General features: G+C 48.0%; 2 protein-coding genes and 1 pseudogene across 3 annotated transcripts in view; 2 read left to right on the forward strand and 1 right to left on the reverse strand.

Moving 5' to 3' along the window:
* Positions 1-4,405, forward strand: part of FAM20A (FAM20A golgi associated secretory pathway pseudokinase) — an 80,442-nt gene extending 76,037 nt beyond the window's left edge. For both annotated transcript variants that reach the window (XM_077460714.1, XM_077460715.1), the window contains exon 12: positions 3,980-4,405. In XM_077460714.1, the coding sequence (XP_077316840.1) occupies positions 3,980-4,247 (268 nt within the window). In that variant the 3' untranslated portion in view covers positions 4,248-4,405. The remainder of the gene's footprint in view (positions 1-3,979) is intronic.
* Positions 4,406-13,924: 9,519 nt separating this feature from the next.
* Positions 13,925-15,633, forward strand: LOC143934825 (actin-related protein 2/3 complex subunit 1A-A pseudogene; annotated as a pseudogene).
* Positions 15,634-17,427: 1,794 nt separating this feature from the next.
* Positions 17,428-26,125, reverse strand: LOC143936272 (cAMP-dependent protein kinase type I-alpha regulatory subunit; the record flags this gene model as incomplete). Its single annotated transcript, XM_077460717.1, is given in 8 exon segments — positions 17,428-18,036; positions 18,147-18,228; positions 18,356-18,477; positions 18,727-18,787; positions 18,872-19,030; positions 20,399-20,445; positions 20,654-20,715; positions 26,034-26,125. Coding segments are annotated over 8 exon segments (798 nt in total), but the record flags the coding sequence as incomplete, so codon positions are not given.
* Positions 26,126-27,505: the final 1,380 nt, after the last annotated feature.

The raw sequence follows: 27,505 nt of genomic DNA on the forward strand, positions 1-27,505 counted from the left end.
ACTCTGAACCCATCCCAGACTGCACTCTCCCAGTCCTCTCCACTGGCTCTGCACCCATCCCAGACTGCACTCTCCATGTCCTCTCTACTGGCTCTGCACCCATCCCAGACTGCACTCTCCATGTCCTCTCCGCTGACTCTGCACCCATCCCAGACTGCACTCTCCCTGTCCTCTCCACTGACTCTGCACCCATCCCAGACTGCACTCTTCCAGTCCTCTCTGCTGACTCTGCACCCATCCCAGACTTCATTCTTCCAGTCTTCTCCACTGACACTGCACCCATCCCAGACTGCACTCTTCCAGTCCTCTCTGCTGACTCTGCACCCATCCCAGACTGCACTCTCCATGTCCTCTCCGCTGACTCTGCACCCATCCCAGACTGCACTCTCCCAGTCCTCTCCACTGACTCTGCACCCATCCCAGACTTCATTCTTCCAGTCTTCTCCACTGACTCTGCACCCATCCCAGACTGCACTCTTCCAGTCCTCTCTGCTGACTCTGCACCCATCCCAGACTGCACTCTCCCGGTCCTCTCTGCTGACTCTGCACCCATCCCAGACTGCACTCTCCCGGTCCTCTCCTGACTGTGTGTCACTCACCAGCCCCCCTGGCTGTCTTCCCTGGAGATTTGCCCAGCAGTGTCCTGCTGTCATCTACTTGCCCCCATGCCTCTTGGTCGGGATCCCTCCATGTGTCATGAAAAGGTGGTCCCTTCCACAGCTGAGCCCTGGCCCGAAGTCAACCCCCCCCCCCCCCCAGACTAGAGGGCACCCTCAAGTGTCTCCGACAGCTTAACACTACATCTCCTGTCTTCCACCCAGACTCTACTGCCCCCAGCTGGGTGACCTTGAGTATTTAAGGGGGCCTTCCCCCTGCCAACCCGATTGGTCAGGACCCTCAGCATACCCCAGGCAGCTCCTCCTCCTCTCCACTCCCATTCTTCTAGAATCTTCTCCAAGTTTCTAGAAGTAGGGGGCACTTTCAGAGATACTGCCTGTGAGTCATCCAGCCTCCCTAAATCGCTCCCCTGATCCAGAAATACACACACAGGCTGCCAGCCTGACAATTTACCCACACTGTACAAAAAGGGGGTGCTACACATGTCTGGTCGCAACTGGGAGGCTCCACTCAGGCAGTGGTGTCAACAGGATTGGTGTCACCTGGTGCGGCAAAATGTCATCCCTCCCAATTATTTTTTGGGGGGGGGGGAGAGCAGAGAGAGGGAAAAGGGGGGAGAGAGGAGGGTAGAGGTAGAGGGGGAGAGGAAGAGAGGGAGAGGGGGGGAGAGAGAGGGAGGGGGATAGAGAGGGGGGAGAGAGAGGGAGGGGGATAGAGAGGGGGGGAGAGGGGGAAATGGAGAAAGGGGGAAGAGAGCGAGAGAGGGAGGAGGGAGAGAGGGGGAAGAGAAAGAGAGGGGGAGAGGAAGAGAGGGAGAGGGGGGAGAGAGAGAGGGGGGAGAGAGAGGGAGATGGAGAAAGGGGGAAGAGAGCGAGAGAGGGGGAAGAGAGAGAGAGGGAGGGTGGAGAGAGGGGGAAGAGAGGGGGAGAGAGAGGGGGGAGAGAGAGGGAGGGGGATAGAGAGGGGGGGAGAGGGGGAGATGGAGAAAGGAGGGAGAGAGGGGGGAGGGAGAGAGGGGGAAGAGAGAGAAAGAGGGAGGAGGGAGAGAGGGGGAAGAGAGAGAGAGAGAGGGAGGAGGGAGAGAGGGGGAAGAGAGCGAGAGAGGGGGAGAAAGAGGGAGGGGCAGAGATAGGGGGGAGTGAGAGAGGGCCTAGAGAGGGAGAGAGATAGCCAGGGAGGGGGGAGAGAGAAGGATAAGGAGAGAGAAGGGGGGAGATAGAGGGAGAGGGGGAGAGAGAGGGAAAGGGGTGTGAGAGAGAGACAGAAGGGGGGAGAGAGCGGAGGGGGGTGAGAGAGAGGAGGGGGAGAGAATTCACATTCAGGCGTGCTGGAGGTGGGCGGAGCAGTATGGAGATTTCCCCCTTCCAGGACAGTTGCAGCTCCCGAGTCGGCTATCATCCGCAGAGGACAGAGTGATCCTCGGATGGGGAGGAGGAGAGGAGCAGGTGAATGGAGCCGCAGGTTTTTCTCTGGCTCTGCATGTCTGTGGTGTTTCAGGGGCATCAGAGCAGGCCAGCTCAGTCCACTCCTATTGTCACCCCTGCGCATCCCCCCTAGCGGCCTCCCCCCGCGCATCCCCCTTGGTGTCACCCACCCCCTTCCCCCCCCCCCCGGGACCCCTTTGCGCACAGGGACCGTCCTGTTGGGGACGCTTCGCCTCAATTCACAGCTATATTTTACTCAAAAAATATGAGACAAAATCACTCCAAGAAGTGTGTGATATTTTATCTCATGATGTGATTGGAAGGATCAGAACCCGTCAGTTTTTATTGCTAATAAAGAGGTAAAATAGTTTAATCTGTAGAATTATACCAACTCTTTAAGTCAGTGCACCCCCTGCAGTGTACACTAAGTCAGTGGGTCCGAGGGGGTGCTCCAACGGTCCACACAGGAACTGTCCTCTCGGTAGAGGGTTGCTCTGATTATCCAAAAAGGGGCTGTGCTGTCGGGGGGGGGAGGCTCTGATGGTCCGCACAGGGACTGTCCCGTTGCGGGTGCTCTAATGGTCCGCATAGGGACTGTCCCGTCGCGGGTGCTCTAATGGTCCGCACAGGGACTGTCCTGTCGGATGGCCCGCACAGAGACTGTCCTGTCGGATGGCCCACACGGGGACTGTCCTGTCGGATGGCCCACACGGGGACTGTCCTGTCGGATGGCCCACACGGGGACTGTCCTGTCGGATGGCGCACACGGGGACTGTCCTGTCGGATGGCGCACACGGGGACTGTCCTGTCGGATGGCGCACACGGGGACTGTCCTGTCGGATGGCGCACACGGGGACTGTCCTGTCGGATGGCGCACACGGGGACTGTCCTGTCGGATGGCGCACACGGGGACTGTCCTGTCGGATGGTCCACACGGGGACTGTCCTAGCGGATGGTCCACACAAGGACTGTCCTGTCGGGAGGCGCTCTAATGGTCGGCACAGGGACTGTGCTGTCGGAAGGGGGGGGCTCTGATGGTCCACACAGGGACTGTCCCCTCGCGGTGCTCTAATGGTCCACACAGGCACTGTCCCGTCGGGGGTGCTCTAATGATCCACACAGGGACTGTCCCATCGGTGGGTGCTCTAATGGTCTGCACAGGGACTGTCCCTTTGGGGGTGCTCTGATGGTCCGCACAGGGACTATCTTGTTGGGGGGGCTCTGATGGTCCGCACAGGGACTGTCTTGTCAGGGGGCTCTGATGGTCCACACAGGGACTGTGGGTGATGTATGTCTCTGTAACGACACCCCAAGTATGAAAGGGGTTAAAGTTGTTTAGGACATTCCCTTCCCGAACACCAAGGCAGCTACCGAACACTCCAGTCAGCCAAACAAGAAACCCATATGAATAATTTTCCCCCAAGGTGAGACGAGGCTCTGTGCTGAGGGACAAGCAGGAATGAATCTTTATTCAAGCACGTTATACAGATCCCACTTCAAAACACTCTCTCCCACCCTTGGAAAACAGGGCGGGTTAAACTGTCTAATGACAATGGACACACAGGTCAGGTGTGTTTAACTTCTTATCAGTAAACAGTCTTAGCAGGGGGGCTGCTGGAGGAATCCCCCCTCCCTCCATAGAGATAAACATCCCATAATATCCATGGCTGACAGACACAATAGAACATTGGAATACAGCCATACCCCAAACGATCACAGCAAATAGTACACAACAGCACGAGACAACACACAATATATACATATATACAAGATTGAGTCCGATTAGTACAGATCAGACTGGAATTTTCATTCACCTCGCAAAGAGTATTGTTCCCTTAAAATCTAGGGCCCATAATCGGTCTGCAAGAGGCCAGCATTCAATCCTCTCCAAAAGCCTCTGTCCCGGCTAGGTCTGTCACAGTCTTCTCTCTCTCCAGGCTGAAGGAGGACACGTGGCGGCGTCTGAACCTTCTGGCTCGGCCCGAGTATCGGCTCAGTGATGTCATGAGAGAGTCATTACGCCGGGACAGCCTCAGTCCCATTCTGAGCGAGGCGCACCTCCGGGCACTGGACAGGCGGCTGCAGACGGTCCTGAGGGTGGTCAGGCGGTGTATAAATGTACATGGAGAAGAGGTGGTGCTTCAAAAGAAAGCCCCGCCCATACTTCCCATCACCCCCCACAGACCCACACCCTCCCTTCCATGATGACTACTGCCGAGGGGGGGGGGGGTCATCATACTGACACCCTGGGGACCCCCCCCCCCCCGTGCTCCAATCACAGATCTACCAGCATGCTGCAAACTATTCCGGATCCTACAAAGACTGCAGAGCAAACCAATCATCTAATAAAGGTCATTCCGAAATCTGAGTGTTTGTGTGCCAATCTGGGGAGGGTCACCTCTGAAGATGGAGTGCCTTCCTACACAACCCGTCCCACAACCCTAGTGACATGACCACAGGAGCGTAGTATCACCAACATATACAGCTTCAGATAGTAGAAGAGCAGAATAAGTCCTATAGAAAGTGCTGGTCATCCCTCACAGGGCCACAGATAGGCAAGGAGCAGATGTTTTCCTCTGGCAGGAACCCGTTATTCCTCAAATAGCCACAGGAGGGCAAATACACTATACTACCAAAAGTATTGGGACACCCGCCTTTACACACACATGAACTTTAATAATATCAGTGCCTGACCTCACAAATGCGCTTCTGGAAGAATGGCCAAACATTCCCATAGACACACTCCTAAACCCTGTAGACGGCCTTCCCAGAAGAGTTGAAGCTGTTATAGCTGCAAAGAGCCAACTCAATATTGAACCCTACGGACTAAGACTGGGATGTTGTAATGAAACGTCCCCCACTCCGACTGAGTGCTTTCGTTACATACCACTTCCTTCCAGTCTGAATATAGATATCAAATCCTCCAACTGCTTGCAACCACAAACTAGGCAGTACTCGTTTTGACTGCTGAATGTGAACTGTTTATTGAAACACAGGTACAGAGATATACACTCAGGAGACAAGCCCCCCCTCCTTTGCATAATGAAACAGGGTGGGAAGACTTTACCTCTACCAATAGATGACACAGGTGTAGTCAAACTTCTCATCAGTAGACTGCCTTTGGGAGGGGCTGCTGGCTGGAAGAACCCCCCTCCTTTTACAGCTAATCCACAGAGACATATACTTTCCATAATACTTTGCTCCCAAGGCAGACAGACACAGAACAATGGAATACAGCCACACCCAAACGACCCAATAGAGAGCACACCATAGTATGAGACAATATAAATATATAAATATATATATACAACATTCCAGTGTGGTCTGATTAGTACAGATCAGACTGGTGTTCTCAGTCACACTGTGCCCCTAATAGACACAGGGTGATTTACACATATGAGGGACCCGGGGAGCTGAAAAAAGGGTTTCCAGGTTCCACGGGCCCCCTGTTGCAGATGACATTAAAGTTCATGTGCGTATAAAGGCAGGTGTCCCAATACTTTTGGTAATATTGTGTATGTTAGAAATATAGGAAAGGCTGTACTAGACCATGGAAATAACAGAGCCAGCAGTGGGATTTGAACCCTGGTCTCCAGACCGATGCAGGGGTCATATCATGTAATAAGTTGGTGAGCCACAAGCAGGTTGGAGATCTCCTGGTAGGTTCTGGTCTCTATCTTTAGTATGGAGTGTTCTCTGTGTCCCCCTGAAATAGGAGAAGGAAGGGGTAGGTAGGTGAGCAGAGGCGAGTAGCTCAGTGGATATGAACAGTGACCAGGGCGGTGTAGACCCGAGTTCAAATCTCTGAGTGAATTGGGTGGACATGAATGGCTCAGAGAAGGAGAATGTGCTGAAGGGTACATACAACCAAGCTGGGGCCCCTGAGTGATCCAGTGGGGGCCACTCAGAGCATGGAGACAGGAGGGCACAGACCCCAGCTTGTATCTGAGTGAATTGGGCAGCAATAATTCACACAGAGCAGTGAAGGAAGCCTCATAGACGCGTGTTCACATCCCTGAGTGAAAGCTTGGAGGCCATGGACAACCCACCAGTCTGCTCCAGTCCCAGGTCCCCACAGGCCTGTAACATGTGTGGGCATCACGTTAGGTTGTGGACATCCCCTGCTTCTTCCGTCCATGGTCTGTGACATCACTGCAACATATATAAATAGAATGGGCTGTCTTACCAGGGCAGCCCATTCCAAAAACCTATACTTAGCAAAATATTTTCACTTTTTCTCAAAAGCATCTCCCAATATCTGGGGGCAACTCAGAACCTTAAACTTTCTACTGGTGGGCCACAGTACTTGCAACATTACCACCACTCTCTTCCAACTAACAGAGGGTTCAGGCACTCCACAGCACCTGGAACACCCAACCTCCACCAGAGGGATTAGAACTCACAGTCTCCATCACACCAGTCTGAGTCCTTACTCTCTGAGCCATCACCTGCACTCAGACAGGAAGGTGTTCGTTCTCATAGTTCAGGTATTAATCTGCTGCAAATACATAAAGAGAGACCAAGCCTTGAACCTGCGACTCCAAAAGATCTGCTGGGTCACTGGCTGATGACTAACCCTCAGAGCCACCTACCTGTCTGGATAATTCTGATTCAGATAATCATCTGCTCAGCACAATACAAAGGAAAGAATGATCTGCCAGCCCTGGGATTCCATCACACATCTGCAGAACATCCCACAGAATATAGGTGACCAACTACCCGAGCCACGAGGATCTACCAGCCAATGTTCTCATCCTCCTATTTACTATACTTCGGCTACGACCCGAAACAGAGGAAACATGCCAAGTTCCATCACCCAAACTAAAGATAATAGAGAGAAGAGTGAGAGACTGGAGGGGGGAGGGGGCGTTAATCTAAAGCCCAATACACACTACAGTTGTGGGGGGAAAAAACGGACAGCTCTGCTCGGGAGCCGCTGTACTAATCATCCAAGGTTAGTCCAGAGATCTCCTCCGCTGAGCTGTTGTGATCTGCCATTGGCTGAAAGCGCTGATCGGGAGTCAGTTGGCTGCTGGTTTTCCAGCATGCACATTCAACAGAAGCCGGCAGAACGGACAGATCGACTGACACACACACGGGCAGAATGTCCGCTGGTATTTTCTGTAATGACAAATGTCTCCCGCTGGAGAAAATAGATGAAAAATATTCCATTAATGTTGATATCTGTGTGACTTGGAAATTGCCTTTTTCCTTTACAATAAAAATATTTCATTAAAATAGAAAACATCTGAAGGTGGCAGAGGAGAAGCCTGGCAGCTGAGAGGTGACAGTGGCTCAGTGGATAGGACCTCTGCCAGACAAACGGACCCAACATGACATCATATCCCAGAGCCATCTGCTTCAGTTCCTGAGCACTCCACTGGGGGGGCAGAAATCCTAGTCTGTTGCCCTGCTGGGTAATTACTGTATTTTTTGGACCATAAGACGCACTATTTCCCCCCAAAATATGTCTCTTCTTATGGTGCGAATATACGACAGGCACAGCCCCCCGCCGCTGCCGCCATGCTAGTATGGCAGAGAGGCAGGAGAGACATCCCAGGCCCCTGCGAGTGATCTCCCGGCTGCACTTGACCGAGTGATGGCACAGGTCTGTATTTACGGCAATGGTCAGGCCATATTTACGGCAATGGTTAGGCCGTATTTACGGCAATGGTCAGACTGCATTTACGGCAATGGTCAGGCTGCATTTACGGCAATGGTCAGGCTGCATTTACGGCACAGGTCAGGCCGCATTTACGGCAATGGTCAGGCCGCATTTACGGCAATGGTCAGGCCGCATTTACGGCAATGGTCAGGCCGCATTTACGGCAATGGTCAGGCCGCATTTACGGCAATAGTCAGGCCACATTTACGGCAAGAGTCAGGCCGCATTTACGGCAATGGTCAGGCCGCATTTACGGCAATGGTCAGGCCGCATTTACGGCAATGGTCAGGCTGCATTTACGGCAATGGTCAGGCTGCATTTACGGCAATGGTCAGGCTGCATTTACGGCAATGGTCAGGCTGTATTTACGGCACAGGTCAGGCCGCATTTACGGCAATGGTCAGGCCGCATTTACGGCAATGGTCAGGCCGCATTTACGGCAATGGTCAGGCCGTATTTACGGCAATGGTCAGGCTGCATTTACGGCAATGGTCAGGCTGCATTTACGGCAATGGTCAGGCTGCATTTACGGCAATGTTCAGGCTGCATTTACGGCAATGTTCAGGCTGCATTTACGGCAATGGTCAGGCTGCATTTACGGCAATGGTCAGGCTGCATTTACGGCAATGGTCAGGCTGCATTTACGGCAATGGTCAGGCTGTATTTACGGCAATGGTCAGGCTGCATTTACGGCAATGGTCAGGCTGCATTTACGGCAATGGTCAGGCTGCATTTATGGCAATGTTCAGGCTGCATTTACGGCAATGGTCAGGCTGCATTTACAGCAATGGTCAGGCTGTGGACACTGGTAAATATTTTAGTACAACATTTGGTTTAGAATATTTTTTTTCTTGTTTTCCTCCTCTAAAACCTAGGTGTGTCTTATGGTCAGGTGCGTCTTGTGGAGTGAAAAGTATGGTAGTTGTTTATTTTTAATTCAAATCCCCCCATCCGGAATACAATAACTCCAGACAATGGACAGAGCTGTGTACAACAGGACGGACTCCCCGCTATTGTTAGACGCATGGCCATCTTTAATATTGATTGGACCCTGGGCAAACATTTCCCTAGGGCCCCCCTGCCCCAACACCACCACCTCCAGCCCCCACTATGCAATTTCTCTCTCCACCTGCTCTGAGACATTCAATAAATAGCAGGTAGAATCAAAATCAGTTTACTACAGCAGATCAGATTGCAATTGGTTGTCAGAGGTTACAGCATATCATTACCGCTTACTGACTGGTTGCTAGAGGTTACAGCACCCATTACGGCTCACTGATTAGAGGTTACTGCACATTATTACTGCTCGCTGGTTGCTAGAGGTTACTGCACATCCTTGCCGCACACTGGTTGCTAGAGGTTACTGCACATCCTTGCCACACACTGATTGGTTGCTAGAGCTTACTGCTCATTATTACCACTCAAATATTGATTGCTAGAGCTTACTACACATCATTACCGCTCACCCATTGGTTGCTAGAGGTTACAGCACATAATTACTGCTAACTGATTGGTTGCTAGAGGTTACTGCACATCATTACTACTCACTGGTTGCTAGATTATGCTACAAATGCAAAGCAGTCCCATAGCCAGATTAAGTGTTGTTTTTCATTGCAGCAGAATTTGGGCAGAAAAGATGGGGTTAATGAAGCTGACCAGGATCACATTAAAAACTGTACTGTCAATGATCATAGCAAGCAAAGATCAGTAATCGCTTAGCTGCTAAAGAAGTCAAAGTTCAGCTCAGCAGGCCAGGGCAAATGAGCCAATTCCGGTTGTAAATCACACAACATACCAGATGCCCGTCATCCATGCCGACCAGTTATATACAGGCAGTGCTGGTAAAGTTGTTAAAAAGCAGAAATGTAAAGAAGAGCGATAACAGATTAACGGTTCTATCAGCCATACACATGTTCTCAGATCCTAACTCTCACCACCCACCGACTTTCCTCATCCATGCCACCTTAGGACTGCCATTGCCTCCTCTCTGCCATCCTCTGATCCCTATCATTGCTCATTAGCAAGGACACCACCGCTTATGCCGCGTACACACGACCGGGCCAATCTGGCAGACTAGGTCCGACGGAATCAGTCTGTCGGACATTCCGATCATGTGTGGGGCTAATCCGATTGTTTTTCATTTAAAAAAAAATCAGACGGACCTAGAAATAGAAGTATAGAAATGTTAAAAATAGAAATGTATAGAATAGAAATGTTTCAAATCTGTCCAACGGAATCAATTCCTATCGGGAAAACCGTTCGTCTGTGTGCTGGTCCAACGGACCAAATACAACGCAAGGGAAGCTATTGGCTACTGGCTATTGAACTTCCTTTTTTAGTCTCGTCTTACATCATCAAAGCGAACGGACCTAGTCCATTCGTTCTGCAGTCCGGTGGAACTCCACTGAATGTCTGTCGGGAAAACCGGTCGTGTGTACGTGGCATTACTGTTTTACTTTCTCTGCAGCTGTACTATGCGACAGAGAGTGATTGTGAGGATGTTGGGCCCCTCAACCATGACAGGACCCTGGGCAGTTGCCCCGTTTGCCCCCACCTTAAAGACGGCCCTGGTTGGATGGCTGGACAGAGGGATGAATGGATGGGACAGATTTCATTTATCTGGAAGCGGAGAAGGATGAAGGAAATCTGTCCCTCCAGAAGTTGGATATAGAGGTCACCATCAGTGATCATCTTCTGTTTTTTGTACTTTGGATGTCACTCCTGGAAGAAGCAGACTGGAATTCTGGATCTGGACTGGTTATCTCCATCATTGTGCCGGGTCAGTGTGTCCTGACTATAGAGGGAGGAGACATTGGGTGATGGGAAAATCTAAGGCTAACAATAATAATTCATCTGAAGGGTAGCAGAGCTTTAGGGAAAAAAAATACAGTGCCTTGCGAAAGTATTTGGCCCCCTTGAACTTTTCAATCTTTTGCCACATTTCAGGCTTCAAACATAAAGATATAAAATTTTAATTTTTTGTGAAGAATCACCAACAAGTGGGACACAATTGTGAAGTGGAACGAAATCTATTGGATAATTTAAACTTTTTTTAGCAAATAAAAAACTGAAAAGTGGTGCGTGCAAAATTATTCAGCCCCTTTACTTTCAGTGCAGCAAACTCACTCCAGAAGTTCAGCGAGGATCTCTGAATGATCCAATGTTGTCCTAAATGACTGATGGTGATAAATAGAATCCACCTGTGTGTAATCAAGTCTCTGTATAAATGCACCTGCTCTGTGATAGTCTCAGGGTTCTGTTGAAAGCGCAGAGAGCATCATGAAGACCAAGGAACACACCAGGCAGGTCCGTAATACTGTTGTGGAGAAGTTTAAAGCCGGATTTGGATACAAAAAGATTTCCCAAGCTTTAAACATCTCAAGGAGCACTGTGCAAGTGATCATTTTGAAATGGAAGGAGTATCAGACCACTGCAAATCTACCAAGATCTGGCCGTGCCTCTAAACTTTCAGCTCAGACAAGGAGAAGACTGATCAGAGATGCAGCCAAGAGGCCCATGATCACTCTGGATGAACTGCAGAGAACTACAGCTGAGGTGGGAGAGTCTGTCCATAGGACAACAATCAGTTGTACACTGCACAAATATGGCCTCTATGGAAGAGTGGCAAGAAGAAAGCCATTTCTCAAAGATATCCATAAAAAGTCTCATCTACAATTTGCCACAAGCCACCTGGGAGACACACCAAACATGTGGAAGAAGGTGCTCTGGTCAGATTAAACCAAAATCCAACTTTTTGCCCACAATGCAAAACGATATGTTTGGCGTAAAAGTAACACAGCTCATCACCCTCAACACACCATCCCCACTGTCACACATGGTGGTGGCAGCATCATGGTTTGGGCCTGCTTTTCTTCAGCAGGGACAGGGAAGATGGTTAAAATTGAGGGGAAGATGGATGCAGCCAAATACAGGACCATTCTGGATGAAAACCTGTTGGAGTCTGCAAAACAGCTGAAACTGGGATGGAGATTTATCTTCCAACAAGACAATGATCCCTAACATACAGCAAAATCTACAAAGGAATGGTTCACAAATAAACGTATTCCAGGTGTTAGAATGGCCAAGTCAAAGTCCAGACCTGAATCCAATCGAGAATCTGTGGAAAGAGCAGAAAACTGTTGTTCACAAACGCTCTCCATCCAACCTCACTGAGCTCCAGCTGTTTTGCAAGGAAGAATGGGCAAGAATTTCAGTCTCTCGATGTGCAAAACTGATAGAGACACCCCAAGCGACTTGCAGCTGTAATCGCAGCAAAAGGTGGCTCTACAAAGTATTAACGCAAGGGGGCCGAATCATTTTGCACGCCCCACTTTTCATTTTTTTATTAGTTAAAAAAATTTCAAAAATCCAATAGATTTCGTTCCACTTCACAATTGTGTCCCACTTGTTGGTGATTCTTCACAAAAAATAAACATTTTATATCTTTATGTTTGAAGCTCGAAATGTGGCAAAAGGTTGAAAAGTTCAAGGGGGCCGAATACTTTCGCAAGGCACTGTATATATTAAATTGGGAAATAGACGAGACTTTTATTACAGAAGAGTCATAATACTCTGAGATTGTAAGCTCTAAGGAGCAAGGCCCTCTGATTCCTACCGTATTAAAGTGTATTGTATTTGTACTGTCTACCCTCCAGTTGTAAAGTGCTACGTAAATTGTTGGCGCTATATAAATCCTGTATAATAATTATATATATATATATATATATATATATATATATATATACATACACACACACACACACATGGGGGGGGGGGGGGGGATTTACTAAAACTGGAGCACACAGAATCTGGTGCAGCTCTGCATGGGAACCAATCAGCCTACAGCAGGGGTCTCAAACTGGCGGCCCTCCAGCTGTTGCAAAACTACAAGTCCCATGAGGCATTGCAAGGCTGACAGTAACAAGCATGACTCCAACAGGCAGAGGCATGATGGGACTTTTAGTTTTGCAACAGCTGGAGGCCCACCAGTTTGAGACCCCTGGCTTACAGGTTTTATTGTCAAAGCTTAATAGAACAAGCTGAAGTTTGAAGCTGATTGGCTGCCATGCACAGCTACACCAGATTCTGAGTGCTCCAGTCTGTTCTGTATTGAAGATCCTCCCCTTCCTGTACTCCCTCCCTCCTCCTACTCCCTGTGATGAGAGTCACTTTGTACGGGGGAGGTTGGGAAACCCTTGTTTCAGCCTCCCCATGCACCTCCTATGTGTAAGTGACCCTGTGTCTATTAGGAGCACAGGGTGCCCGAGAACCCCAATCTGATCTGTACTAATCAGACTCCCTGTACAACCACACTGGAATGCTGTGTGTATATATATATATATATATATATATATATATATATATATATATATATATATTGTTTAATACTATGATGTGCTCTGTGCTGGGTCATTTGGGGTCTGGCTGTATTCTATTGTGTCTGTCTGTCTGCCCTGGGAGAAAAGTATGATGGGATGTGTATTTGCTGTGGGGGGATTCCTCCAACAGCTCTCCCTGCTGATTGAACAGCTCTCCCTGCTGATTGAACAGTCAACCCTGCCCTGAATGCAAAGGGAGGGGAGATTGTCCCGAGCATTACCTGTGTTTCAATAAACAGTTCATGTCCAGCATCCAAAACGAGTACTGCCTAGTTATTGGTTGCAAGCGATTGGAATATCTGATATCTACATATGACGAAAGTACTCAAGCGGAGGTTTGAGGCATTTTGTTACACTTCCTCAACTCCTTCCCTCCCCATGCTCCCTGCACTTCCTCCCCAACCATAAATCCTGGAGAATAAACAAGGGAGCAGATGATTTACATTACTTGGGTGCAATTATATTACTAATACATTCAGAACATGGAGGGACACTTTTATGGGTTTGTCTGGAAGAATCCATTATAATGACTCCAGGGTCATAAGCCACGGACTGAGACCAGACAGCTAGATTTGAGCAGAATGACGTGCCTACCACCCCTCCCCACGTTCCATAGCAGGGCCAGTCAGAGTAATAAGGCCCCTAACCTCATGTCCACGGGGTCTTTGAATACACAGACATCCTCTACTGGGGTCTGGTTAGGACAAGAGATGGGCATCTTCACAGATGGGATATCAGACTTCTTTGGGAACCGCTTCACTTTCAAAATACGTTTTAATTGAAATATTTTCTAGCACAAGTTGTGAGATGGAGAAACACGTGGATGTAACCAATGCACAATGGTTCTAGGAGAACAGAAGCCATCAGTATAAAAAGTTTGTAGAAGATTCCGCTTCCTGTTCCAGACTCCAGTGTATCAGTGAATTCGCGTTGACTGACCAGAGTCCGCGAATCTTTCTATCTCCACTGTAGAGCTCATTAAGGAGAAATAAATTCAGAACGTCATTATACCAGTTCTTACTTGAACCTATCAGTTGCCACGCCTGGAATAAAGATCGCACACAGATTGCAATAAGCCCCAATAACCATGAGGTACACATCTACAAGCAAAACGGGAACCAGTGGGTGAAGGTTCATGAGCTGAAGGAGCACAATGGACACATTATAGGCATAGACTGGGCTCCAAAAAGTGATCGTATAGTGACCTGTGGAGCTGATCAGAATGCTTATGTGTGGAGCCAAAAAGATGGCGTATGGAATTACATTGGTTATGTTGCGTATAACTCGAGCAGCAACCTTTGTCAAGTGGTCACCTTTTGGAAAATAAGTTTGCAGTGGGGAGTGGAGCAAGACTTATATCCGTGTGCTACTTTGAGTCAGAAAACGACTGGTGGGTAAGCAAACACATCAAGAAACCAATTCGTTCTACTGTGCTAAGCCTGGACTGGCACCCAAATAATGTACTTTTGGCTGCAGGATCTTGTAATTTCAAGACTAGGGTTTTCTCTGCATATATTAAGGAAGTTGATGAAAAGCCAGCTAGCACTCCTTGGGGGATCAAAAATACGTTTTGGGCAGCTAATGTCGGAGTCTGGAAGTGCTGGCAATGGTGGCTGGGTTCACAGTGTAAGCCCTTGTACACACGGTCGGACATTCCGACGGAAAATGTCCGATCGGACCGTGTTGTCGGATAATCTGACTGTATGTGGGCTCCATCGGACTGTTTCTGTCGGAATATCCGACGGACAAACTTTTAGAGCTGGGCTTTAAAACTTTCCGACAACATGATCCGATCGGACTTTGTCCGATTGTGTGTAGAGAATTCCGATCGGACAAAGTGCCACGCATGCTCAGATCAAATTCCTAGACTAAAGCTATAGGCTACTAACCTGAACATAGTCCCGTCGTAAAGAAATAACGTCATCATGTTATGAACGATCGGATTTTCCGACAACTTTGTCCGACCGTGTGTATGCAACACAAGTTTTGGACAAAATCCGATGGATTGTGTTGTCGGAATGTCCGACCCGTGTGCACAAGGTCTAAGCTTTTCCGCTAGTGGAAATCGTTTGGCCTGGGTCAGTCATGACCGTATTGTGTCTGTGGTTGATGCATCTAAAAAAACACAAGCACTTCACAGCTGAAGACTGAATTCTTGCCTCTCCTGAGTGTCACCTTTGTGTCGGAGAACAGCGTCATAGCAGCCGGATATGACTGTTGTCCTATGCTCTTCACATTGGATGACCATGGCTCATTGACATTTGTGTCTAAACTGGACATTCCAAAGCAAAGCACTCAGCGTAACATTTCAGCTATGGAACGCTTTAGAAACATGGATAAGAGAGCAAAAACACAGAGGACCGCAAGACTACATTGGACACTCTGCATCAGAACAGCATCACCCAGGTATCTATTTATGAGGGGGACAAATCTGATTGTGGCAAGTTCTGTACTACCGGCATCGATGGTGCAATGACTATCTGGGACTTTAAAGACTCTGGAATATTATATTCAAGGCCTGCGCATTATGTAACTGAAGAGCAACTGCACAAGCAAGACAAGTAAGCAAAGCTGCAAAACTCTTAAGATGTTCTGTGACTTTTTGCTGACCTGTTGTACACTTTAAATTTTATTTCAAGCAGGTTATTAAGTACAATGTGTAATAAGATCCAGTTCCAAAAATATCTTTTTTTTTTGTTTTTTAAGCACAATGCATCAATACAAATGAGTCAGTTATATTACTTAACAAGCATTGTGTGGGACCAGAAATACATGAATAAAAGCATCAGTCATTTTGTGAATTATCTTCTAGTGTGGAAAAAAAAAAAATGTTTGTAGAAGACGTCTGCAGGCCGAGGTGTGAGATTTTATACACTTGTGGCCATGGAGATGACTGGTACACCTGAAACCCAATAATGAGAAGGGGGTGTCCCAATACTTTTGCCAATATAACGTAGATGACCAGATTATGTCCTACAGAAGGGGCCTGTCTGATGCATTCTATATTTTAGGGATACTGCCCTCCTGTGGCCATATGAGGGATGACGAGTACCTTTCCTGGGACTGAATCTGCTCATCTACCTCAAGCTTTATCTGTCAGTGATGTCGCCCTCCTGTGGCCATGCAAGGGATGACAGGAGAGGAGCAGATTTTGTCCTATAGAAGGTGCCCGTCATCCCTCACATGGTGGCCCATAGGAGGTGAAGGTGCAGTGCCCCTCCCCCCAGGAAGAAGCAGACGACAAGGTAAGAATTGAAATCATCTTTATTGCTGAACCTGCTTATAGGAGAAATCTCTAAGAAAAGGAATATATATATTTATATATTTATAGATACAATAAGTGAGAATTCTAGAATCAGGTAACAATACAAAACTGGTCCTCTTTATCCTGTCTAGGATCTTCCTATCCCTGGTGAGGAGCGCGGTCACATGACAGGATACTTCCCGCCACGCCGGACTCGTTACAACTGGATTTTCTATGAAGCAAAAATCGCTTTGTGTGGCGAAATACGGAACTGGAAGCGAAACGCAGACACACACCGAGGAAAATAAACCACACCCCCAACCAATCAGCCGCGTTCCTCTTCCTATGACCCCTTCATTCATAAGCAGTAATTAAAAATACAATGACATCACACGGGGGTGACGAATGACATCACACGAGGGTGACGAATGACATCACACGAGGGTGACGAATGTACCAAAAATTGAAAGAATAAAAAGCTGTCGGGACGAACGTGGAAAGAGACGGGAACCGCCAACATGCCACAAAGCCCAATCCCACAATGCACTGCTCCCACATCTGCCAGTGCGCCCCCTATTTACAGTCCATCCCCCCACCCCGAAGGACACCTAAAATTCACCAACCATGGCAACTGTACAGTTTTTTGATCCCCCATCCCAATGGTGGCCTTGCTGCATTCTCTAGCTACAGTCCATTAACCCCCCCAACCCATACTACTGATCGGTGATACCCGAAATCCACCAACCACGGCAGCTGCTGTGTGCCCCCTGGGTACAGTTTGTTGACTCCCCTCCCCCACCTGTACTAAGATACCGGAAATCCACCAACCACGGGCCGCGAGCCAATCACCCCCCCACTTATTGACCCCCCCTTTCCAATCTATGAGATCTTAAATCCACCGCCCCCAAAATCCATTGAGCCCCCCCCCCCGATCTATGAGATATGAAATCCACCGCCACAAACCCCCCCCCCCCCATGGCCTCTCCATGCCCCCCCCCCCCCCATGGCCTCTCCATGCTCCCCCCCCCCCATCTAAAATCCATTGAACCCCCCCCCGATCTATGAGATCTGAAATCCATCACCCCCCCCCCCCCCCCCCATCTACAATCCATTGAACCCCCCCGATCTATGAGATCTGAAATCCACCGACCCCCGTGGCCCCCAATCTACCATCCATCAGAAAATAAAAGACAGACAGGACAGAAGCTACACAAGTAATACAAACATCGTCCAATAAAAAAAGCCTCCCCCCCCCCAATAGAAGAAGAAGAAGCGATCCCCCGCTCTCACTACAACACCCAATCACACGAGCCGCACACACAAGCGGTCACAGCACTTTTCTTGCGTGCAGAAATATGGAGTCAGCCGGGGCCAAAAAGTGAGAGAGCCAAGAAATGTGACTGCAAGCAGACTACCCACAATGCCCCTCTCTGGTAATTCTAGGGTGACGAGGAACAGGAAGGGTCCCTGTGTGAGGGATGGTGGCGGCGTGGTAAAGCAGTGCAGTGGTGGAGGGACGGGGCCCTAGAGGACTTCAGACGGACAATGACACAAAGCTGTTGTACTGCTGGATGTTCCTCTTCAGGATGTCGGAGCAGGGCCCCAGGACCCGTTCAAAGCGGGGGCGGTCCAACTTTACACATTTCAGGGGCCCACGGGCCACCACAGTGGCTGCTCGGGGCCGATTCATCAGAAGGGCAATCTCACCTGGAAGGAAGAGCAAGGTCAATGTATGATGTATGACACCTCCCCTAGGGAGGGGCCTCAATGAGGGGGAGGAGACATGTGATGGGAACCAGCCAATGCCATCAACTCACCAAAATAATCTGAAGGACCCAGCCGGCCGACCTCCACAAACTCCTCGTTCTCCGAGCGGCGCTGGAGCACGGCCGCAGTACCCTGCAGAGACCACCAGGAAATATTACATCTTAAGAAAGAGGTTTCCACCAACACCTCAAAACAAGAGCACCCCAAAACAGGAGACGCCGCCCCCACACCCCAAAACAGGAGCCCCCTAACGCCTCACCTCCAGAATGATGAAGAACTCGTCCCCAGGCTCACCCTGCACCACAATCTTCTGCCCGTCCTCAAACTGAACCGGCTCCAGAGCGTCCGCCACCGTCAGCCGCTCCCACTTGTCCAAGGACTCTGCAGGAAAGAGAAATGCCTGAGTTGAACAGCCAATGATGGCTTGTGACACAGGGTGAACAGCCAATCACACAACCAGCAGTGGATCATGTCACACGAACATGGAGGGAACAGCCAATCACATGCCATGCAGATGCCTGGAATAGACAGATCTTATTATGAGAGTAAACTATGAGGCTCAGGAAATATGGCTCTACAGGTCACACCCACCAGTAAAGTACTGCCCATGGGGAGGAGCCAAACACTCACCTAGAATGGAGACTTTGGTGAGGAATTCTTCGTACATCTTGCGCTTGCGCAGCGTGCTCCCCTGGAAGAGAAGCATGAGGGGGTCAGGTGTGTGGAGTATGGTGGACCCCATTATTTACCCCCCCCCCATGGTATATATATTTACCATAAGGATCCTCCGGTAACTGTCCCGATCAATTCCCCACAACTTCACGTTGGTTTTGGCTTTCACGGTGGCGGCTCTTGGCGTTCCATAGATTAAAGCCAATTCTCCGAAACTCCCGCCCTCCCCGATGCTCGTCATCCACTCGTTATTCACATACACCTGGAAGATCGGGAATACTCAATACACCTCCCCCCATATACATGGAAGAGTGAGAGGACTCAATACATCACCACCCTGCACCCAGCGAGGAACAGTCACCCCGAGTGAGGACCCCAAATACTCAATACCACACCACCCGGTGAGGGCCGGTTGTCACAAACTTGGGAGGCTTTTGGAGGGGACTCTAGGCCTGGGGTCCCTAATTAAGGCCTAGCTGCCTCATTAAAAATACTAACTGCTCCACACTGTGGAACTACTAGCAGATGTTGATGTCATCAGCAAGTCACCTGTCTGGGGCCCCCTGCTATAATGTGCTTATTGTTTTGTATACTAAAATGGGGTTGTTGGCCTTACCTGGTATATGGGCCTGTGTTTTATTACTATACCCTAAGTGTTTCCAATATAAAGCAGTGGAGTTAAGAGGGTGTTTGACGGACAGTATAAAAGATCCAGGGTCTATTTTATAACATTTTATAATACCTCTAAAGGCCAAACTATATATTTCCAGAAGTACAACGAAAATTCAATTCACAAAAGATTACAATTGAACCTTCTGTGGGTACCAGATTGTCCACCCTAGCAGGGAACTGCGCATCCTATGCCATACACATCTAACTCTATCTATTCAATATTGTATGGTGTGGTACCTTTATATACGCATACTGAGTCGTACAACACCAGCTCTATATCTCCAATAGTGTACAGTGTGATACCTTTTGCATACATTTGTTCCAAAAGTGTATAATACCCAATTATATATAGTTACTACTCCACAATAAAGTGCAAAAAGTGCTTGTTCTAAAAAAATTATGTACCATATACGTGCTTCTATAGTGTGGTAATTAGGTAAAAACCCAAATCCCAAAAAGTGTGTGTGTGTGTGTGTGTGTGTGTGTGTGTGTGTGTGTGTGTGTAAATAAAAGCAGGAAAAACAGAAAAAAAACTAAATTACTGTCCACAGACGTAGTGGAAATTAATCCCAATGAGACATCGAGTCATACAGGTGGCCAATTAATGTCATGTTTATAGTATGTCAGTTGTAATTATATTCCTGGTTACAGTTTGTATTGTTATTGTAACATGATCAGAAGGGGGGTGTCCTCCTGTGGTGTATATATTCTGCATGCTTGTTAAAATAAACAGATCTTATTCTGTTGTGTTGCCTAGTTCTTGGGGCAACTATAGCTAGATTCACTGGTCTCAAGTTCCAGAGCTTGGGAAGTAGCTTCTCTGTGGAGATACTCAGCCTGGGTTTCCAGAGTCCATCACACCAGTCACCCAGAACGAGGACCCCAAATATTGAATGCCCCTCTGCCCTGCACTTGGTGAGGGCCGGTCACCCTGAGAGCAAGGACCCCAAATACTCACATCCATCTCCCCCTGGTCTATCACGTAGAAGTTATCGCCTTCATCCCCTGCAAGGAAAAAACAGAACAGTTACAAGGGACAGCCGGGGGCCACCGGGAACCAAGTGCAGGTCACTGTGCCCATTGGATATAGAATGTTCCAGAACCTCCACCCCCCCCCCCCCCCCGATATTCCGACAACATCTCTGACTATACAGGGCTAGTTCTCTCCTCCCTGACTACATACCTCCTGGAGAGAAGAGCCAATCGCACTCACCTTGCTGTATGACGGTTTCTCCGGCGATGTAGGTGACAGAGAACATTGCATCGAAGATATCGCTGGAAGAGAGAGAGAGAGAGAGAGAGAGAGAGAGAGAGAGAGAGAGAGAGAGAGAGAGGAGACATTATATACACCAAGGATCTTCCATAACCACCCACCCCACCCCCTTCCTTCAAGTACACAGAGGATCTTCCACAACTCCCCCCCTCCCGGGGTACAGAGGATCTTCTCTCCTACAGTGGGGTAAAAAATTATTTGACCCCCTGCAGATTGTATAAGTTTTGCCCACTTACAAAGAAATGAAGGGTCTATAATTTTTATCATAGGTGTATTTTAGATGTGAGACAGAATATCAACCCAAAATCCAGAAAAATCACATTTGATCCCCTACCAACCAACAATAATTCTGCCCCCACAGACTGGCTACAGTAGGTGCTCATGTGGTACACAGATTAGTCCCGTCAATGTAAGAAGGTTCTCCTAACGACATCTCGTAATGTGTATAAAAAAGACTCCTGTCCACAGAATCTCTTCCCTCCATTCAATCCTCACCATCATGGGGAAGAGCAAAGATCTGTCAGAGGGCGTCGGGGAGAAGATTGGAGACCTGCACAAGGCTGGAATGGGCTACAAGACCATCAGCAAGAAGCTTGGTGAGAAGGAGACAACTGTTGGAGTGATTATTCACAAGCTGAAGAAATACAAAATAACCATCAATCGTCCTCAGTCTGGAGCTCCATGCAAGATTTCTCCTCATGGGGTGAGGATGGTCATGAGAAAAGTGAGGGATCCGCCCAGAACTACACGGGAGGAGCTTGTGAATGACTTCTAGGCAGTTGGGACCACAATCACCAAACAAACCATTGGTAACACAATACACCACCATGGATTGAAATCCTGCAGTCCCCACAAGGTCCTCCTCCTCAGGAAGACACATGTACAGGTCCTCCTCCTCCTCAGGAAGACACATGTACAGGTCCTCCTCCTCAGGAAGACACATGGACAGGTCCTCCTCCTCAGGAAGACACATGGACAGGTCCCCCTCCTCAGGAAGACACATGGACAGGTCCCCCTCCTCAGGAAGACACATGGACAGGTCCCCCTCCTCAGGAAGACACATGTACAGGTCCTCCTCCTCAGGAAGACACATGTACAGGTCCTCCTCCTCAGGAAGACACATGTACAGGTCCTCCTCCTCAGGAAGACACATGGACAGGTCCTCCTCCTCAGGAAGACACATGGACAGGTCCATCTGAAGTCTATCAATGAACATCTAAAGGATTCAGAGAAGGATTGGGAGAAAGTTCTGTGGTCAGATGAGACCATATTAAGCTCTTTGGCATTAACTCAAGTCGCTGTATTTGGAGGAAGAAAAATGCTGGACTATGAACAGTCACACACGGAGGTGGGAACATGATGATTTGGGACTGTTTCCCTGCTAATGGTACAGGCCAACTTTGCCGCATTGAGGGGCCAATGGACAGGACCATGTATTATAAGATCTTGGATGAGAACCTTCTTCCATCAGCCAGAACACTGAAGATGGGTCGTGGATGGATAAGAGGAGGAAGAGGGAGGAGGGATCAGTATGGGTAGAACTTCAAAAGAGAAGAAGTGGGAAATAGTGGGGGTATGCTATAGATCCCCAACCTGAAGGAGGAGGAGGACCTACCATCACAGTTAGAAATTGCAGTGAGGCAGGGAATGTCATCATAATGGGGGACTTCAATTATCCCCATATTGACTGGGCGGAGGTGACAGCTCACTCATTAAAGGGCCGTCATCTCATGAAAGTCTTACAGGTTAACGTCATGTCCCAATTGGTGAATTTCCCAACTAGGAAGAATGCCCTGCTAGATTAAAAATGATCCAAATCTGATCTCGGATGTGGAAATACGGGACAACTTGGGATCTATCAAGCAAAGGATGATCACATTTAAACGTAAAACAGGGAAAAAAAAAAAAAAAAAAAAAAGGAGGGGGAGGGGGCACGAGGGTAGCACAAGAACACAATTTCAAAACGAACCAATTTTTCTGAACTGCGGTCATTACTAAATGACATCAATTAGGACCAAATCCTAGAAACATTGAACACAGAAGAAAAATGGGAAGTACATTAAACAAACAAAGGTATAACATAGTGCATTCCAATGGGCAATAAATATAGAAGAGCAAAAGTACTTGGGAGGCTAAACTAATGTAAAACACCTCATTAAAAGAGAAAAATAAAAAATAAAAAATGGCCTCTAAACAATATAAAAGAGGATATGTCACTTTTAGCATTCCAACACTGCAAGGGATGCAATAAGAAGAGCAAGAATGCAATAAGGGCGGGGAAAAAAAAGAAGAAAAAAAAAAAAAAGAAGGACTACGAGAGACACATAGCGGAGGAGATAAAAAAAAATCCAAAGAATTTTTTTTTTAAGATACATTAACAGTAAAAAAGGCAAAATCAGAGCACATTGCCCACATAAAGGACGAGGATAGTTACGGATGACAGAGAAGGCAACTGTACTAAATACCTTCTCTTCAGTCTCTTAGTGAAACATCACAGGACGTACACTTATGGGTAACAGAGGTCAGAGTGAAGGAAAGACCAGATAAACTTCATACAAATAAATCAACAAGACCAGATGGCTTACACCCGAGAGTCCTCCGAGAACTCAGTCAGGTTATAGCCAGACTATTGTTCCTGATCTTTGTGGACAGCATACTGACAGGATTGGTACAACTGGATTGGAGAAAAGCCAATTTGATAACAATATAAAAAAAAAAAAAAAAAAGGAGACATATTCCTGGGAACTACAGACCGGTCAGCCTAACATCAATAGTAGGTAAAAGTATCGGAGAGCATGATCAGGGACTACATCCAAAAATTTACTGAGGAAAAAAAATATCTTGCGTAGTAATCAGCATGGGTTTACGAAAGGTCGTTCTTGCCAGACCAATCTGCTAACCTTCTATGAGGAAGCGAGCACCCATCTAGACAGGGGAAGGCCCGTAGATTTGGTGTATCTGGATTTTGCAAAAGCATTCGATAGAGTCCCCCATAAACACTTAATTTACAAGCTGGGGTCTGCAGGCGTGGACCATAAGGTTTGTTCTTGGGTAAAAAACTGGTTACAGGGGCATGCACCAAAGGGTGGTGATAAATAACGTGCACTCAGGTTCTGTCTTGGGACCAATTCTATTCATAAATGATATAGAGGACGGGATAAAAATTGCTCAGTCTCTGTTTTTGCAGATGATACAAAATTAAGTCCGGTAATAACTTCACATCAGAATATGGAAATTTTAGGGAAAGACCTAAACAAAATAATGGAGTGGACAGACAAATAGCAAATGAGGTTTTAATGTGGAGAAATGTAAAGTAATGCGCTTGGGGCAAAAACCATAAAGGCAGCCTACTCACTGGGGGGAGAACTTCTGGGGGAAAAAAATCAAGGATGGGGAAAGATCTGGGGGTCCTAGTAGATCAAGCTGCAGCTACCAAAGCCAGCAGAATATTGGCATACAAAAGGAGATATACTCCAGAGATAAAACGATAATCCTACCACTTTATAAGACTCTGGTCCGGCCGCACCTGGAGTATACTGTCCAGTTCTGGGCACCAGTCCTCAGGAAGGATGTACTGCAAATGGGGCGACTACAAAGAAGGGCAACCAAACTAATAAAGGGTCTGGAGGACCTCAATTATGGAGAACTACTGTAAACCTGCATGATCCCAGCATAGAAAAAAAAAAACGATTCAGTCTCAAGGAGTGTAAGAGTACACGGGCCACACAAGGAGATTGGAGGAGAAGCAGTTAAACCTTAAACTGCACGGGGGATCCTCACTGTCAGGTCAATAAAGATGTGGAACACTTTTCCACAATTGGTGGTGTCAACGGGGAGTAGGGATAGTTGTAAGAGACTCTTGGATGTGCATCTGAAGAAACACAACATACAGGGATATGGGAAATAATTATAGACACTGACACATGTACACAGGTTGAACTGGATGGACTATTCGTCTGTATTTAACCTTACCTACTATGATGCTATGGACAGGGCCATGTATTGTAAGATCTTGGATAAGAACCTGCTTCCCTCATCCAGAACACTGAAGATGGGTCTTCCAGCATGACAATGACCCAAAACATACCGCAAAGGCAACAAAGGAGTGGCTCAAGAAGAAGCACATTAAGGTCATGGAGTGGCCTAGCCAGTCTCCAGACCTTATCCTATAGAAAATGTATGGAGGAGCTGAAACTTCGAGTTGCCAAGAGACAGCCAAGAAATCTAAAAGTGGGTGTAAAGCCACCCTCATCCTTTCTAAACTCCTCCCATAGTGGTCATCTAGAAGGATAGACACTCCTACTGCATGTATTCTCATCTGTCAGATGTCACCCCTCTGTCCGAGACCCCAAAAAACTGCAGATTCTGTGGGCGGGTCTGTTGTCTGGAGCTTGGTGGGTGGAGTTCTGATGTCACTAGACTCCCCGCCCACCTCTACACTCCCCTTGTCAACATGCATTTTCTACTGTGTATTTCTTACACTGAACTTCTGCTATGATCACCAACATCCAGTCAAAACCCAGAAAAGTCACCACATGACTTCAGCATGTCCAATCATGCTGAGGTATGGAGAACAAAGGAGGAGGGATGTGAAGTACACAGAATGTCTCTCTCACCTCCTGCATGAGATAATGAAATCACAGCAAGGGGGAAGAACTGACTCCTATTTCTCTGTCTGACAGTTTTTATCTCACTGAAGAAAGATCAGAGGATTGCACAGAGCTGGATTAATTCCTAGTGGAAAGACTGACCACAGATGGCATGACATCCTCTACTGTACAAGGTGCAAGCCTTCATTAAAAACATTTTTTTCAGGTTTACACCCACTTTAAAGATTTAGAGAAGATTTGTAGAGAAGAGACGACCAAAATCCCTCATGAGATGTGTGGAAACCTCATCACCACCTACAAGAAAAGTCTGACCTCTGTGATCACCAACAAGGGTTTCTCCACCAACTACTAAGTCATGTTTTGTGAAGGGGATCAAATACTTATTTTACTCACTGAACTCCATTTATAACATTTGTATCATGTGTGTTTTTTCTGGATTTTTGGTTGATATTCTGCCTCCATCATATAAAATACACCTCTGATAAAAATAATAGACCCTTCATTTCTATGTAAGTGGGCAAAACTTACACCATCTACATCCCCCCCCCCCCCCATAATGAAAAGGTCAGTGTGGGTGGACCCCTGGGTGGACCCACCCCCCATAATGAAAAGGTCAGTGTGGGTGGACCCACCCCCCCATAATGAAAAGGTCAGTGTGGGTGGACCCACCCCCCCATAATGAAAAGGTCAGTGTGGGTGGACCATCTCACCTTCTCTCGTTATCATCCAGATGAGCGAACAGAACGTTCTTCTCGATGGCCTTGGCCAGAGCCGCCATTGTTTTGTAGTCTTTGGGAATGACCTACAAGAGACCAAAATTCCATAGAGCTTACACAGCATGGAGACTGGCACCGGAGCGCCATCATTCCGTAGAGCTTATACAGCATGGAGGCCAGGACCACCATCATTCTGTAGAGCTTACATGGTATGGAGGAGGGGACCCAGGAGAACCATCATTCCCTACAACTTACACAGCATGGAGGAGGGTACTTGGGAACGATATCATTCCCTAGAGCAGGGATCTTCAAACTACAGCCCTCCAGCTGTTGCAGAACTACACATCCCATGAGGCATTGTAAAACTTTGACATTCACTGACATGACTAGGCATGATGGGAACTGTAGTTCCTGAACAACTGGAGGGCCGTAGTTTGAAGACCCCTGCCCTAGAGCTTACACAGCATGGGAGGCGGGAACTCCATCATTTTCTAAGGGGACATCCCTTGTCTGGGAAATGTTTAACCCCTTGGGAGTCCCAGGTCTTCCCCCCCCCAATGCCTGCAATCCGCTGGACATTGGGAGTCCCTGATGAGGCCCCCCCCCCCCCCCCATCCATGAAAGGCCCCCTGATGAGGCTCCCTGGTTTCTAACAACTGCCACCCTCTGAAATAAAAAGACCCTTTATTAGCTTTGTTGCCATTCTTTGTAGTTTCTCCATTTCCAGTACATCCTTCCTGAGGACTGGTGCCCAGAACTGGACAGTATACTCCAGGTGCGGCCGGACCAGAGTCTTGTAGAGGGAAGAATTATCGTTTTATCTCTGGAGTTGATCCCTTTTTAATGCCAATATACTGCTTTGTTAGCAGCAGCTTGGCATTGCTGAGCCCATCATCTACTAGGACCCCCAGGTCCTTCTCCATCCTAGATCCCCCCCCAGAGGTTCTCCCCCATTGCTGAGCCTATCATAGGACCCCCAGGTCCTCCTCCATTCTAGATCCCCCCAGAGGTTCTCCCCCCAGTCTATAGATTGCATTCAGATTTTTTCCACCCAAATGCATTATTTTACATTTTTCTATACTAGTGAAGTGTTTTATGTGGACCTTCTTCCTCTTCTGACCACTCACGTCACCGGCGCACGCTCGCTTTGTTCCAGCAAGCTCTTTGTGCCGGGGGACGCCATTTTCTTTGCTGCGTGTCCGCGCCGAGGTCCGGCGAGTGATACAGCAGCAGGTCGCCTCCCTTTGCTGGAATACAAGGCTGGCTTGCTAAGTACTGCGCACGTGCGAGATTACGGGCGTGGAGAGGGCGCAAATAAGACAGCGGTCACTACGGCGACGGCTGCAAACGATAAGGTGTTTATTCCGGTAAGGAGCATTCCATAGACTCTCCCTACACCGCGCAATAACCGCAAATTGAGGGTAGAAATATCGGAGATTACACAATACCCCCACTTCAGGTCAGAT

The sequence above is a fragment of the Lithobates pipiens genome, unplaced genomic scaffold (genome assembly GCF_037356315.1).
Source record: "Lithobates pipiens isolate NorthernLeopardFrog02 unplaced genomic scaffold, aLitPip1_a1.2 Scaffold_28, whole genome shotgun sequence".
NCBI classification, from domain to species: domain Eukaryota; kingdom Metazoa; phylum Chordata; class Amphibia; order Anura; family Ranidae; genus Lithobates; species Lithobates pipiens.